Source organism: Salvelinus fontinalis, chromosome 17 (assembly GCF_029448725.1).
Source record: "Salvelinus fontinalis isolate EN_2023a chromosome 17, ASM2944872v1, whole genome shotgun sequence".
Classification (NCBI taxonomy): Eukaryota; Metazoa; Chordata; class Actinopteri; order Salmoniformes; family Salmonidae; genus Salvelinus; species Salvelinus fontinalis.
In genome coordinates, this window is record NC_074681.1 from 3,388,005 (window position 1) to 3,404,210 (window position 16,206).

The 16,206-nt window shown below is 48.8% G+C and overlaps 1 protein-coding gene across 2 annotated transcripts in view; it reads left to right on the top strand.

Moving 5' to 3' along the window:
* Positions 1 to 16,206, top strand: part of LOC129813579 (insulin receptor-like) — a 131,483-nt gene that overhangs the window by 67,219 nt on the left and 48,058 nt on the right. For both annotated transcript variants that reach the window (XM_055865901.1, XM_055865902.1), the window contains exons 3-6: positions 10,944 to 11,074; positions 12,794 to 12,987; positions 14,560 to 14,699; positions 14,807 to 14,951. In XM_055865901.1, coding sequence (XP_055721876.1) covers positions 10,944 to 11,074; positions 12,794 to 12,987; positions 14,560 to 14,699; positions 14,807 to 14,951 — 610 coding nt within the window. The remainder of the gene's footprint in view (positions 1 to 10,943; positions 11,075 to 12,793; positions 12,988 to 14,559; positions 14,700 to 14,806; positions 14,952 to 16,206) is intronic.

The following is a 16,206-nucleotide window of genomic DNA, read 5'->3' on the forward strand; positions in this document are numbered from 1 at the left end:
CGTAGGCAGCAGGTTAGGAGTACGTAGGCAGCAGGTTAGGAGTACGTAGGCAGCAGGCTAGGAGTACGTAGGCAGCAGGCTAGGAGTACGTAGGCAGCAGGCTAGGAGTACGTAGGCAGCAGGTTAGGAGTACGTAGGCAGCAGGTTAGGAGTACGTAGGCAGCAGGCTAGGAGTACGTAGGCAGCAGGCTAGGAGTACGTAGGCAGCAGGCTAGGAGTACGTAGGCAGCAGGCTAGGAGTACGTAGCCAGCAGGCTAGGAGTACGTAGCCAGCAGGCTAGGAGTACGTAGCCAGCAGGCTAGGAGTACGTAGCCAGCAGGCTAGGAGTACGTAGGCAGCAGGCTAGGAGTACGTAGGCAGCAGGCTAGGAGTACGTAGGCAGCAGGCTAGGAGTACGTAGGCAGCAGGCTAGGAGTACGTAGGCAGCAGGCTAGGAGTACGTAGGCAGCAGGTTTTAGAGTACTTACGTAGCAGGTTAGGAGTACTTACGCAGCAGGTTAGGAGTACGTAGGCAGCTGGTTAGGAGTACGTAGGCAGCAGGTTAGGAGTACGTAGGCAGCAGGTTAGGAGTACGTAGGCAGCAGGTTAGGAGTACGTAGGCAGCAGGTTAGCTAAAATGCTCTCCCTCCTTCCGATGCTGTATACCATCTAGCCACAACCCCTCAAATGGTTTAGTGGTCGTAGTGTGATTTCCTGATTACCCAGTGTTGTCGTGGAAACAGCCGGATCTCAGAGCTGATATGATACAAGCCTGTGTTTGTTGTTGTTTTGCTCTGTGTTTGGTGGAATTAAGGTGTGTGATGTGCTATATGATCCCACTAATGGCAGCCAAATGTATTTCTGCTGCATTCCTTTCAGCCTGCATCATGTGTTCAGAGTCACAGTAACATGATCCCAGATACCTCTGTGTATCTGAAGACTAACTGACAGTCAGGACACCGCATTTCTATTCAACTTTAGGGAAAGCTTCCCCTAGCCTCATGTCCACAGATCCTATAGTTGAAGTTGGAAGTTTACATACACTTAGGTTTGAGTCATTAAAACTTGTTTTTCAACCACTCCACAAATGTCTTGTTAACCAACTGTAGTTTTGGTAAGTTGTTTAGGACATCTAAAAAGGAAATTTTCAAACAATTGTTTACAGACAATTATTTCACTTATAATTCACTGTATCACAATTCCAGTGGATCAGAAGTTTACATACACTAAGTTGACGATGCCTTTAAACAGCTTGGAAAATTCCAGAAGATGATGTCATGGCTTTAGAAGCTTCTGATAGGCTAATTGACATAATTTGAGTCAATTGGAGGTGTACCTGAGGATGTATTTCAAGGCCTACCTTCAAACTCAGTGCCTCTTTGCTTGACATCATGGGAAAATCAAAATAAATCAGCCAAGACCTCAGAAAAATAATTGTAGACCTTCACAAGTCTGGTTCATCCTTGGGAGCAATTTCCAAATGCCTGAAGGTACCACATTCATCTGTACAAACAATAGTACGCAAGTATAAACACCATGGGACCACGCAGCCATCATACCGCTTAGGAAGGAGACGCGTTCTGTCTCCTAGAGATGAACGTACTTTGGTGCGAAAAGTGCAAATCAATCCCAGAACAACCGCAAAGGACCTTGTGAAGATGCTGAAGGAAACAGGTACAAAAGTATCTATATCCGCAGTAAAACGAGTCCTATATCGACATAAGCTGAAAGGCCGCTCCGCAAGGATGAAGCCACTGCACCAAAACCGCTATAAAAAAGCCAGACTACTGTTTGAAACTGCACATGGGAACAAAGATTGTACTTTTGGAGAAATTTCCTCTGGTCTGATGAAACAAAAATAGAACTGTTTGGCCATAATGACCATCGTTGTGTTTGGAGGGAAAAGGGGGAGGCTTGCACGCCGAAGAACACCATCTCAACTGTGAAGGACGGGGGTGGCAGCATCATGTTGTGGGGGTGCTTTTCTGCAAAGGGGACAGGACGACTGCACCGTATTGAGGGGAGGATGGATGGGGCCATGTATCGTGAGATCTTGGCCAACAACCTCCTTCCCTCAGTAAGAGCATTGAAGATGGGTCGTGGCTGGGTCTTCCAGCATGACAACGACCCGAAACACACAGCCAGGGCAACTAAGGAGTGGCTCCGTAAGAAGCATCTGAAAGTCCTGGAGTGGCCTAGCCAGTCTCCAGACCTGAACCCAATAGAAAATCTTTGGAGGGAGCTGAAAGTCCGTATTGCCCAGCGACAGCCCCGAAACCTGAAGGATCTGGAGAAGGTCTGTATGCATGAGGGGTCCAAAATCCCTGCTGCAGTGTGTGCAAACCTGGTCAAGAACTACAGGAAACGTATGATCTCTGTAATTGCAAACAAAGCTTTCTGTACTAAATACTAAGTTCTGCTTTTCTGATGTATCAAATACTTATGTACTTAAAAATCATACAATGTGATTTTCTGGATTTATTTTTAGATTCCGTCTCTCACAGTTGAAGCGTACCTATGATAAAAAATTACAGACCTCTCCATGCTTTGTAAGTAGGAAAACCTGCAAAATCGGCAGTGTATCAAATACTTGTTCTCCCCACTGTATATCCACTTGGATAAACACTCAGCCTACCCGACCGTTCGGAGGCACCCGCATGGTCCTAAAGCACAAACTTGAATGCCATCTGTAAGTACAAATAAAATTGTTAAATTACGGGGGCCTCCAAAGTGGCGCAGTGGTCTAAGGCACTGCATTGCTCTGTCGCAGCTGGCCACGACCGGGAGGCCCATGGGGCGGCGCACAATTGGCCCAGCGTCGTCCGGGTTAGGGAAGGTTTGGCCGGCAGGGATATCCTTGTCTCATCGTGCACTAGCGACTCTTGTGGCGGGCCGGGCGCAGTGCACGCTGACACGGTCGTCAGATGTACGGTGTTTCCTCCGACACATTGATGCGGCTGGCTTCCGGGTTGGATATGTATTGTGTCAAGCAGTGAGGCTTGGTTGGGTTGTGTTTCGGAGGACGCATGGCTCTCGACCTTTGCCTCTCCTGAGTCCTTAACTACTACCAATTGGATACCACGAAATTGGGGAGAAAAAAGGGATGAAAAATACAAAAACTCTCGCTCTCTTGAAGACGGAAGGGACGTAGCCAGCGGTCAAGGACGAGTTGATGAGCGAGGTGAGGTAAGGGAGAAGGTCTCCGGAAATGGTCTGGAGAAGAGAGGAGGGGATAGGGTCAAGCGGGCAGGTTGTTGGGCGGCCGGCCGTCACAAGACGCGAGATTTCATCTGGAGAGAGAGGGGAGAAAGAGGTCAAAGCACAGGGTAGGGCAGTGTGAGCAGAACCAGCGGTGTCGTTTGACTTAGCAAACGAGGATCGGATGTCGTCGACCTTCTTTTCAAAATGGTTGACGAAGTCATCAGCAGAGAGGGAGGAGGGGGGAGGAGGGGGAGGAGGATTCAGGAGGGAGGAGAAGGTGGCAAAGAGCTTCCTAGGGTTAGAGGCAGATGCTTGGAATTTAGAGTGGTAGAAATTGGCTTTAGCAGCAGAGACAGAAGAGGAGAATGTAGAGAGGAGTGAGTGAAAGGATGCCAGGTCCGCAGGGAGGCGAGTTTTCCTCCATTTCCGCTCGGCTGCCCGGAGCCCTGTTCTGTGAGCTCGCAATGAGTCGTCGAGCCACGGAGCAGGAGGGGAGGACCGAGCCGGCCTGGAGGATAGGGGACATAGAGAGTCAAAGGATGCAGAAAGGGAGGAGAGGAGGGTTGAGGAGGCAGAATCAGGAGATAGGTTGGAGAAGGTTTGAGCAGAGGGGAGAGATGATAGGATGGAAGAGGAGAGAGTAGCGGGGGAGAGAGAGCGAAGGTTGGGACGGCGCGATACCATCCGAGTAGGGGCAGTGTGGGAAGTGTTGGATGAGAGCGAGAGGGTAAAGGATAAAAGGTAGTGGTCGGAGACTTGGAGGGGAGTTGCAATGAGATTAGTGGAAGAACAGCATCTAGTAAAGATGAGGTCAAGCGTATTGCCTGCCTTGTGAGTAGGGGGGGAAGGTGAGAGGGTGAGGTCAAAAGAGGAGAGGAGTGGAAAGGAGGCAGAGAGGAATGAGTCAAAGGTAGACATGGGGAGGTTAAAGTCACCCAGAACTGTGAACACATTGATTAAAGAGAGAGAGGCCAGCTCCCCCTACCAGCCAACACATTGATTAAAGAGAGAGAGGCCAGCTCCCCCTACCAGCCAACACATTGGTTAAAGAGAGAGAGGCCAGCTCCCCCTACCAGCCAACACATTGATTAAAGAGAGAGAGGCCAGCTCCCCCTACCAGCCAACACATTGGTTAAAGAGAGAGAGGCCAGCTCCCCCTACCAGCCAACACATTGATTAAAGAGAGAGAGGCCAGCTCCCCCTACCAGCCAACACATTGGTTAAAGGGAGGCCAGCTCCCCCTACCAGCCAACACATTGATTAAAGAGAGAGAGGCCAGTTCCCCCTACCAGCCAACACATTGGTTAAAGAGAGAGGGGCCAGCTCCCCCTACCAGCCAACACATTGGTTAAAGAGAGAGAGGCCAGCTCCCCCTACCAGCCAACACATTGGTTAAAGAGAGAGAGGCCAGCTCCCCCTACCAGCCAACACATTGGTTAAAGAGAGAGAGGCCAGCTCCCCCTACCAGCCAACACATTGGTTAAAGAGAGAGAGGCCAGCTCCCCCTACCAGGCAACACATTGGTTAAAGGGAGAGAGAGGCCAGCTCCCCCTACCAGCCAACACATTGGTTAAAGAGAGAGAGAGGCCAGCTCCCCCTACCAGCCAACACATTGGTTAAAGAGAGAGGCCAGCTCGCCCTACCAGCCAACACATTGGTTTAAGAGAGAGAGGCCAGCTCGCCCTACCAGCCAACACATTGGTTAAAGAGAGAGAGGCCAGCTCCCCCTACCAGCCAACACATTGGTTAAAGAGAGAGAGGCCAGCTCCCCCTACCAGCCAACACATTGGTTAAAGAGAGAGAGGCCAGCTCGCCCTACCAGCCAACACATTGGTTAAAGAGAGAGAGGCCAGCTCCCCCTACCAGGCAACACATTGGTTAAAGAGAGAGAGGCCAGCTCCCCCTACCAGCCAACACATTGGTTAAAGAGAGAGAGGCCAGCTCCCCCTACCAGCCAACACATTGGTTAAAGAGAGAGGGGCCAGCTCCCCCTACCAGCCAACACATTGGTTAAAGAGAGAGAGGCCAGCTCCCCCTACCAGCCAACACATTGGTTAAAGAGAGAGGAGCCAGCTCCCCCTACCAGCCAACACATTGGTTAAAGAGAGAGAGGCCAGCTCCCCCTACCAGGCAACACATTGGTTAAAGAGAGAGAGGCCAGCTCCCCCTACCAGCCAACACATTGGTTAAAGAGAGAGAGGCCAGCTCCCCCTACCAGCCAACACATTGGTTAAAGAGAGAGGGGCCAGCTCCCCCTACCAGCCAACACATTGGTTAAAGAGAGAGAGGCCAGCTCCCCCTACCAGCCAACACATTGGTTAAAGAGAGAGAGGCCAGCTCCCCCTACCAGCCAACACATTGGTTAAAGAGAGAGGGGCCAGCTCCCCCTACCAGCCAACACATTGGTTAAAGAGAGAGAGGCCAGCTCCCCCTACCAGGCAACACATTGGTTAAAGAGAGAGAGGCCAGCTCCCCCTACCAGCCAACACATTGGTTAAAGAGAGAGAGGCCAGCTCGCCCTACCAGCCAACACATTGGTTAAAGAGAGACAGGCCAGCTCCCCCTACCAGCCAACACATTGGTTAAAGAGAGAGAGAGGCCAGCTCCCCCTACCAGGCAACACATTGGTTAAAGAGAGAGAGGCCAGCTCGCCCTACCAGCCAACACATTGGTTAAAGAGAGAGAGGCCAGCTCGCCCTACCAGCCAACACATTGGTTAAAGAGAGAGAGGCCAGCTCGCCCTACCAGCCAACACATTGGTTAAAGCTGAGGGTGGATCTGCAGCTGCCACTGTGTGATGGAATGGAGTCAGCTCCGGATCAGGAGTCTGAGCGGTGTGTGTGTGTGAAGGGCTGCAGGCAATGCCAGTGACTTTGTGTGTGTTTAGGGATGGGGGAGGGAGTGTGTGTAGTGCAGCTGAGAGAGACCGAAGGGGGGGAAAGGGAGACAGGCAGAGAGCATTCAAAACCCAATATCCAGAGAAACTACTGTCAAGAGGATTTCATCAATGTTAGCTACTCATTCAGCAACATTGTATCTAATCCCCTCATTTGATACTGTTAAATTATCTGTAATTAGCCCCTTGTACCACCCCCTCTTACACTCAGTCAGGAAGGAAGGACAGGGGTCCATGTTGTGCTCAGAGGGCTGACCCCATGTCACATGACTGCTGTGACGCTAATGAATCCCAGCAGAGAGAGAGACCCCCCCACACACACACACCAGAGTAATGTTGGGAGTAAGAGTTGACACAGATATTGCATATCACTTGTGCCAGTCAGTATAATGCGGTGTCAGTCAGTATAATGTGGTGTCAGTTAGTATAATGTGGTGTCAGTCAGTATAATGCGGTGCCAGTCAGTATAATGCGGTGTCAGTCAGTATAATGTGGTGTCAGTCAGTATAATGCGGTGCCAGTCAGTATAATGCGGTGTCAGTCAGTATAATGTGGTGTCAGTCAGTATAATGCGGTGCCAGTCAGTATAATGCAGTGCCAGTCAGTATAATGCGGTGCCAGTCAGTATAATGCGGTGTCAGTCAGTATAATGCGGTGCCAGTCAGTATAATGCGGTGTCAGTCAGTATAATGCGGTGTCAGTCAGTATAATGCGGTGTCAGTCAGTATAATGCGGTGTCAGTCAGTATAATGCGGTGTCAGTCAGTATAATGCGGTGTCAGTCAGTATAATGCGGTGCCAGTCAGTATAATGCGGTGCCAGTCAGTATAATGCGGTGCCAGTCAGTATAATGCGGTGCCAGTCAGTATAATGCGGTGTCAGTCAGTATAATGCGGTGCCAGTCAGTATAATGCGGTGCCAGTCAGTATAATGCGGTGCCAGTCAGTATAATGCGGTGCCAGTCAGTATAATGCGGTGCCAGTCAGTATAATGCGGTGTCAGTCAGTATAATGCAGTGTCAGTCACTATAATGCGGTGTCAGTCACTATAATGCGGTGCCAGTCACTATAATGCGGTGCCAGTCAGTATAATGCGGTGCCAGTCAGTATAATGCGGTGTCAGTCAGTATAATGCGGTGTCAGTCAGTATAATGCGGTGCCAGTCAGTATAGTGCCGTGTCAGTCAGTATAGTGCCGTGTCAGTCAGTATAGTGCCGTGTCAGTCAGTATAGTGCCGTGTCAGTCAGTATAGTGCCGTGTCAGTCAGTATAGTGCCGTGTCAGTCAGTATAGTGCCGTGTCAGTCAGTATAATGCCGTGTCAGTCAGTATAATGCGGTGCCAGTCAGTATAATGCGGTGTCAGTCAGTATAATGCGGTGTCAGTCAGTATAATGCGGTGTCAGTCAGTATAATGCGGTGCCAGTCAGTATAATGCGGTGCCAGTCAGTATACTGCGGTGCCAGTCAGTATACCGCGGTGCAAGTCAGTATACCGCGGTGCCAGTCAGTATACCGCGGTGCCAGTCAGTATAATGCGGTGCCAGTCAGTATAATGCGGTGCCAGTCAGTATACTGCGGTGTCAGTCAGTATAATGCGGTACCAGTCATTATAATGCGGTGCCAGTCAGTATAATGCGGTGTCAGTCAGTATAATGCGGTGCCAGTCAGTATAATGCGGTGTCAGTCAGTATACTGCGGTGTCAGTCAGTATACTGCGGTGCCAGTCAGTATAGTGCGGTGCCAGTCAGTATAATGCGGTGCCAGTCAGTATAATGCGGTGCCAGTCAGTATAATGCGGTACCAGTCATTATATTGCGGTGCCAGTCAGAGCCCCTTTTCTGTGGTGTTGTTTTGCTCTACATTGTAATGGTTGTTGACCTGCTATGAGATAGTTGTCTGTGTTTGTGTGTTTGCGGTTGCTTGTTCAGTCAGTTGTTAATGTAGCACACACTCACAAAAACACCCTTTCAGTTCATGTGACCTGACCTGTGGCCTGAGCCCCTCGTTAGGCTGTTGACCAATCCTAATCTAATCTGGCTCTGGAGCTACCTGAGATGATTTAATCATGCAGGACAGGCAGTCATCAAGGTGTTTACCTCTCTCTCGCTGACACACACACACACACTGCCAGTACCAACTGGCTTTGAAACTCAGCAATGGCAACGAACGTTACCATGTGTATGTGTTAGTGTTGCACGGTATACCGAAATGTAGGTACTTTTTCGATACTAGAACATGGAAAATATATTAGGTATTAGAATTGTTGTTACTTTCGGTACTTCTGTCAAATGTGTCCCAAGGAACAAGTCTCTATCAGCACAGCCGATGTCCCCCTTATAGCTTGAGTGCACCGTGGCCTGCTCCACTGAGCCTTGAGCCTGCTCCACTGAGCCTTGAGCCTGCTCCACCGTGCCTGCTCCACCGTGCCTGCTCCACTGAGCCTTGAGCCTGCTCCACCGTGCCTTGAGCCTGCTCCACCGTACCTGCTCCACTGAGCCTTGAGCCTGCTCCACTGAGCCTTGAGCCTGCTCCACTGAGCCTTGAGCCTGCTCCACTGAGCCTTGAGCCTGCTCCACTGAGCCTTGAGCCTGCTCCACTGAGCCTTGAGCCTGCTCCACTGAGCCTGCTCCACTGAGCCTTGAGACTGCTCCACCGTGCCTGCTCCACTGAGCCTTGAGCCTGCTCCACTGAGACTGCTCCACCATGCCTACTCCACCATGCCTGCTCCACTGAGCCTGCTCCACTGAGACTGCTCCACCATGTCTGCTCCACTGAGCCTGCTCCACTGAGCCTGCACTGGGAGTCTGGGCTGCATCATGTTAGCGCTCCACTGAGCCTGCACTGGGAGTCTGGGCTGCATCATGTTAGCGTTCCACTGAGCCTGCACTGGGAGTCTGGGCTGCATCATGTTAGCGCTCCACTGAGCCTGCACTGGGAGTCTGGGCTGCATCATGTTAGCGCTCCACTGAGCCTGCACTGGGAGTCTGGGCTGCATCATGTTAGCGCTCCACTGAGCCTGCACTGGGAGTCTGGGGTGCATCATGTTAGCTCTCCACTTAGCCTGCACTGAAGTTAACACACTTGAACAATGCAACACGGCATGTAGAAATGTTGAAACTGTTAATTACTGTTCGCAAAACAATGTCCATACAGGCTAGAACACCTTACAATGCAAGAAGATACCGATAGCTTCCAGCTTTGTAGGCTAACTTTCCTTACTAGCTGAAGCTAACAAATTCATTACCCAGGTTTATTCATTTACTTAGTCGGTCTCTCTCGCGCGTCTCTCCCAAAGACTATCTGTTGCCTCCAGTGAACGGACTGTGTGTGTGAATAGGGCTCCGAGGGGCCACCCCCTTCTTGCCTTGTGAATGACATCATTACTGGTTAAAGAGACAGCGTGTGCACTTTTATAAAATAAGCTACTTCTATGCAATTGTTGTTGATCAGTACAGTAAAATAAGTCCCAAATGGAAAGGAAACGGATTGTTTTTAATCTGTAGCTCCATGAAATCAGCCAAAACAAGCTCAATAACTCAATGCATGCACACACTCCTATTGAATGTACGTTAGCCTGTATTGCGAATAGGTCTAGGCTACATCTTGGTTTACTCAGTTTATCAATAGATGAGACATTTACCATTCAAAAACTATTACTATTATGTTATGTAGTTAGATTGGTAAAAAAAAAAAAAAAAAAAAAGGTCTAATTGATTGTGAGATTGATTCATTCATGCATTCATGGCTGTCTGAAAAATTGACGTTAAAAAATATATATAATTTTATGCTGTTGAACTCAAAAGATTGAGCAGAGCAGTAGCTGAGTTGATCAAATCAAATTGTATTCGTCACATTCTTGGTAAACAAAAGGTGTTGACACTGTCTGGATTAAGGGCCGTTCTATGTCTTTGGCTAATACGCCTTCTTTTTTCTGCTGTGGAATCGTTTTGATATCGAAGTAGCGTGATATTCAACCTGTTATCGGTATCCAAGTCAAAGTTCTGGTATCGTGACAACACTAGTGTGTGTGTGAGTGCTCTTGCACAGTGTTTTCTTGCCAGCTTGGCAGTAGATGAAGTGTGTGTGCGTGTGCGTGCGTGCAATGTTACCCCTGGGATTTTTTTCCAACAGCGCTGGAAAATCTAGCTAATTTCCTGCAATTCTACACATTTTACCATGGCTTTTGCCGTGTTCTTATGCTATCTGAGTGACTCAAACATTATAACAAAATTGTATTCCCATGCCATGACATTTTTGGAAGTTCAGATTCTCCCTGACTGCCTAGTTTTTATTTTTGTGATTGTTAGTTCCCAAAGATGATTTTATTTTAAATATATATCTGGTCTTCATACTTTATCTTTTATCAGATTTTTTTGGAGTGTTGGCAATGATTTAGCACTGGTGACCTGCCGCTGCTAAATGAATATAGGGTAAACACTGGTGTGTGTGTGTGTGTGTGTGTGTGTGTGTGTGTGTGTGTGTGTGTGTGTGTGTGTGTGTGTGTGTGTGTGTGTGTGTGTGTGTGTGTGTGTGTGTAGCCTGGGTCACCTTGTTAGAAAGTAACATTTAGTGATTTCAAAGCAAACCTGGGTCAAACACACATACCAAATACTGATTGACCTGGGTCAAACACACATACCAAATACTGATTGACCTGGGTCAAACACACATACCAAATACTGATTGACCTGGGTCAAACACACATACCAAATACTGATTGACCTGGGTCAAACACACATACCAAATACTGATTGACCTGGGTCAAACACACATACCAAATACTGATTGACCTGGGTCAAACACATATACCAAATACTATTACAATTACCAAATATCCTATTACTAAACCCCCCCCCCCCCCTCCCACAGTGTGTCCCACCAGCTGTAAGCACCGGGCCTGTACCAGAGACAACCAATGTTGCCATGAACAGTGTCTGGGAGGCTGCTCTGAGCCCCACAACAGCAGCAGCTGTGTTGCCTGCAAGAACCTCCAGCACCAGGTAAAGTTGAGATGACTTCAACACACCTTTCACAATCACATTAGTTGATTGTTTATGTGTTTTGGGGGGGGGGGGGGGGGGGGGGCTGATGTAGATGCTTCTATATACAACGCCAAGAGAAATTCCTTGTGACTTTTGTTGCATAACAATAATGTTTCTGATTCTAGATGTTAGAGATGATTCATTATTTTAAGGTCCAGAGCGGTCAAAAATGTGATTTTTCTGAGTTTTCTATACACTACATGGCCAACAGTAGGTGGACACACCTTCAAATTAATGGATCCAGCTATTTCAACCACACCTGTTACTGACAGGTGTAAAAAATAAAAAATAAAAATCATAATGAGTACGCATCCATGCAATCTCCATAGACAAACACTGGCAGTAGAATGGCCTTAGTGACTTTCAATGTGGCACCGTCATAGGATGCCCCCATTCCAACAAGTCAGTTCGTCAAATTTTTGCTCTGCTAGAGCTGCCCTGGTCAACTGTAAGTGCTGTTATTGTCAAGTGGAAACGTCTAGGAGTAACAACGGCTCAGCCGCAAAGTGGTAGGCCACACAAGCTCACGGAACGGGACCGCCGAGTGCTGAAGCGTGTAGTGCGTTAAAATTGCCTGTCCTCGGTTACAACACTCGCTACCGAGTTCCAAACTGCGTCTGGAAGCAACGTCAGCACAATAACTGTTCGTCGGGAGCTTCATGAAATGGGTTTCCATGGCCGAGCAGCCGCACACAAGCCTAAGATCACAATGGGCAATGCCAAGCGCCGGCTGGAGTGGTGTAAAGCTCGCTGCCATTGGCGCAGTGGAAACACATTCTCTGGAGTGATGAATCACGCTTCACCATCTGGCAGTCCTGGGTCTGACGGAATCTGGGTTTGACGGATGCCAGGAAAACGCTACCTGGCCAAATGCATAGTGCCAACTGTAAGGTTTAGGGGAGGATTAATAATGATCTGGGGCTGTTTTTCATGGTTCGGGCTAAGCCCCTTAGTTACAGTGAAGGGAAATCTTAAGGCTACAGCATAAAATGACATTCTAGACGATTCTGTGTTTCCAACTGTGTGGCAACAGTTTGGGGAAGGCCCTTTACTGTTTCAGCATGACAATGCCCCTGTACACAAAGCGAGGTCCATACAGAAATGGTTTGTCGAGATCGGTGTGGAAGAACTTGACTGGCCTGCACAGAGCCCTGACCTCAACCACATCGAACACCTTTGGGATTAATTGGAACGCCGGCTGCAATCGCCCAACGTCAGTGCCCGACCTCACTAATACACTTGTGGCTGAATGTAAGCAAGTCCCTGCAGCAATGTTCCAACATCTAGTGGAAAGCCTTCCCAGAAGAGTGGAGGCTGTTATAACAGTCTCCACTCCATATTAATGCCCATGATTTTGGAATGAGACGTTCGACGAGCAGATGTCCACATACTTTTGGTCAGTGTATATATCCACACTATGAGGTTGGAATAATACTTTGTGAAGGTGATAATGCCTTTTAGTGTAAGAGCTGTTTGAAAAGACTGTCTGCTATTTCAGCCTGCTTAGGTGGGAAGGAGTTTTGTTCTTGTTTATTTAAACTCTTATGTCATATCTGCTATTACAAATATCACCTACATTTGTTATTTTACATTACCAAATGTTCTAATTGATACGGATGCTCTAATCGATACAGATGTAATTGATTAATCTAACTCCTCCATATTCCGTACTACCAGGAGGCCTGTGTGGATCGCTGTCCCCAGGGATACTACACCTATAGAGGCTGGCGCTGCGTCCCTTTCTCCTTCTGCCAGGACCTCCACAACAAGTGTAAGCAGAGCAAGAACAGCGACTGCCACCAGTTTGTCATCCACAATGGAGCCTGTATACCGGAGTGCCCCTCCGGGTATACTACTGTAAACTCTACCACGTAAGTCTATAATACAGTACTATATACTACTGTACACTCTACCACGTAAGTCTATAATACAGTACTATATACTACTGTAAACTCTACCACGTAAGTCTATAATACAGTACTATATACTACTGTACACTCTACCACGTAAGTCTACAATACAGTACTATATACTACTGTAAACTCTACAACATAACTCTACAATACAGTACTATATACTACTGGCAACTCTACCACGTACGTTTACAATACAGTACTATATACTACTGTACACTCTACCACGTAAGTCTACAATACAGTACTATATACTACTGTAAACTCTACAACATAACTCTACAATACAGTACTATATACTACTGGCAACTCTACCACGTACGTTTACAATACAGTACTATATACTAATGTAAACTCTACCACGTATGTCTATAATACAGTACAATATACTACTGTAAGCTCTCCCACGTAAGTCTATAATGCAGTACTATATACTACTGTAAACTCTACCACGTAAGTCTATAATACAGTACTATATACTACTGTAAACTCTACCACGTAAGTCTATAATACAGTACTATATACTAATGTAAACTCTCCCACATAAGTCTATAATACAGTACTATATACTACTGTAAACTCTACCACGTAAGTCTATAATACAATACTATATACTACTGTAAACTCTACCACGTAAGTCTATAATACAGTACTATATACTACTGTAAACTCTACAACCTAAGTCTATAATACAGTACTATATACTACTGTAAACTATACCACCTAAGTCATACGGAGACGACTCGAGGCTGTAATCGCTGCCAAAGATGCTTCAACAAAGTACTGAGTAAAGGGTTGGAATATTTATGTAAATGTGATATTTCAGTTTTTTATTTGCAATAAATGTGCTAAAATTTCAAAAAAGTTGTTTTAGCTTTGTCATTATGGGGTATTGTGTGTAGATTGATGAGGGGGAAAAACTATTTAATCCAATTTAGAATAAGGCTGTAACGTAACAAAATGTGGAAAAAGTCAAGGGGTCTGAATACTTTCTGAATTCAGCGTAATTACAAATCATTTGTAGACTGCAAATTGACCGCAAGAAGCCAAAACAGATATTATTTGACTAAAACACACACTACTGGTCGAAAGTTTTAGAACATCTAAAACACCTAAACCCATTCAAGGGTTTTTCTTTATTTGTACTATTTTATATATTGTAGAATAATTGTGAAGACATCAGAACTATGAAATAACACATATGGAATCATGTAGTAACCAAAAAAGTGTTAAACAAATCAAAATATATTTTATATTTGAGATTCTTCAAATAGCCACCCTTTACCTTGATGACAGCTTTGCACACTCTTGGCAGAGTTCCCACATATGCTGAGCACTTTTTGTCTGCTTTTCCTTCACTCTGCGGTCCGACTCATCCCAAACCATCTCCTTTTTACAGTCTTTATATCCACCAATATGTTTCTTAATTATTTTTTGCTCAGAAAACTTGGGGGGGCCAAATAAAATCACCCGCTAGATCCTATGAGGGTGTGTTATCTGATGTGTGTGCTCTCCCCTCTCATCCTGCAGGTTGGTCTGTACTCCGTGTGCTGGGCTATGTCCTAAGGTGTGTATGGGCCTGAAGATGGTGGACTCTGTGACAGCAGCCCAGGCTCTGAGAGGATGCACCGTTCTCAACGGCAGCATGGATATCAACCTCAGAGGAGGAAGTGGGTATTAGGGGCTCATGTCCAATTTACTGCTGTGTGGGTGTGTGTGTGTGTGTGCGCGCGCTTCCAAAGTAACTTCTGAGTTAATGATGAGTACGTGTGTGTAGATAACATAGCAGCAGAGCTGGAGGCTAACCTTGGACAGCTGGAGGAGATTACAGGCTTCCTGAAGGTCCGGCGCTCCTACGCTCTCGTCTCGCTCTCTTTCCTCCGCAACCTACGGGTCATCAGAGGGGACACACTGATGGATGGGTAAGTTTACTTTCCTTCTCTTCCTGACCCTACTGTTCACCTCCTCTTCCTTATTCTGCTCCTCTTCCTCCTCAACACCTCCTCTTTCTCCGCCGCCTCCTCTTCTTCCCCCGCCGCCTCCTCTTCTTCCCCCGCCGCCTCCTCTTCTTCCCCCGCCGCCTCCTCTTCTTCCCCCGCCGCCTCCTCTTCTTCACCCGCCACCTCCTCTTCTTCCCCCGCCGCCTCCTCTTCTTCACCCGCCACCTCCTCTTCTTCCCCCGCCGCCTCCTCTTCTTCCCCCGCCGCCTCCTCTTCTTCCCCCGCCGCCTCCTCTTCTTCCCCCGCCTCCTCTTCTTCCCCCGCCGCCTCCTCTTCTTCCCCCGCCGCCTCCTCTTCTTCACCCGCCACCTCCTCTTCTTCCCCCGCCGCCTCCTCTTCTTCACCCGCCACCTCCTCTTCTTCCCCCGCCGCCTCCTCTTCTTCCCCCGCCGCCTCCTCTTCTTCCCCCGCCTCCTCTTCTTCCCCCGCCGCCTCCTCTTCTTCCCCCGCCGCCTCCTCTTCTTCCCCCGCCGCCTCCTCTTCTTCCCCCGCCGCCTCCTCTTCTTCCCCCGCCTCCTCTTCTTCCCCCGCCGCCTCCTCTTCTTCCCCCGCCGCCTCCTCTTCTTCCCCCGCCGCCTCCTCTTCTTCCCCCGCCGCCTCCTCTTCTTCCCCCGCCGCCTCCTCTTCCTCCTCCGCCGCCTCCTCTTCTTCCCCCGCCGCCTCCTCTTCTTCCCCCGCCGCCTCCTCTTCTTCCCCCGCCACCTCTTCTTCCCCCGCCACCTCCTCTTCTTCCCCCGCCGCCACCTCTTCTTCCCCCGCCGCCTCCTCTTCTTCCCCCGCCGCCTCCTCTTCTTCCCCCGCCTCCTCTTCTTCCCCCGCCACCACCTCTTCTTCCCCCGCCGCCTCCTCTTCTTCCCCCGCCGCCTCCTCTTCTTCCCCCGCCGCCTCCTCTTCTTCCCCCGCCGCCTCCTCTTCTTCCCCCGCCGCCTCCTCTTCTTCCCCCGCCGCCTCCTCTTCTTCCCCCGCCGCCACCTCTTCTTCCCCCGCCGCCTCCTCTTCTTCCCCCGCCGCCTCCTCTTCTTCCCCCGCCGCATCCTCTTCTTCCCCCGCCGCCTCCTCTTCTTCCCCCGCCGCCTCCTCTTCTTCCCCCGCCGCCTCCTCTTCTTCCCCCGCCGCCTCCTCTTCTTCCCCCGCCGCCTCCTCTTCTTCCCCCGCCGCCTCCTCTTCTTCCCCCGCC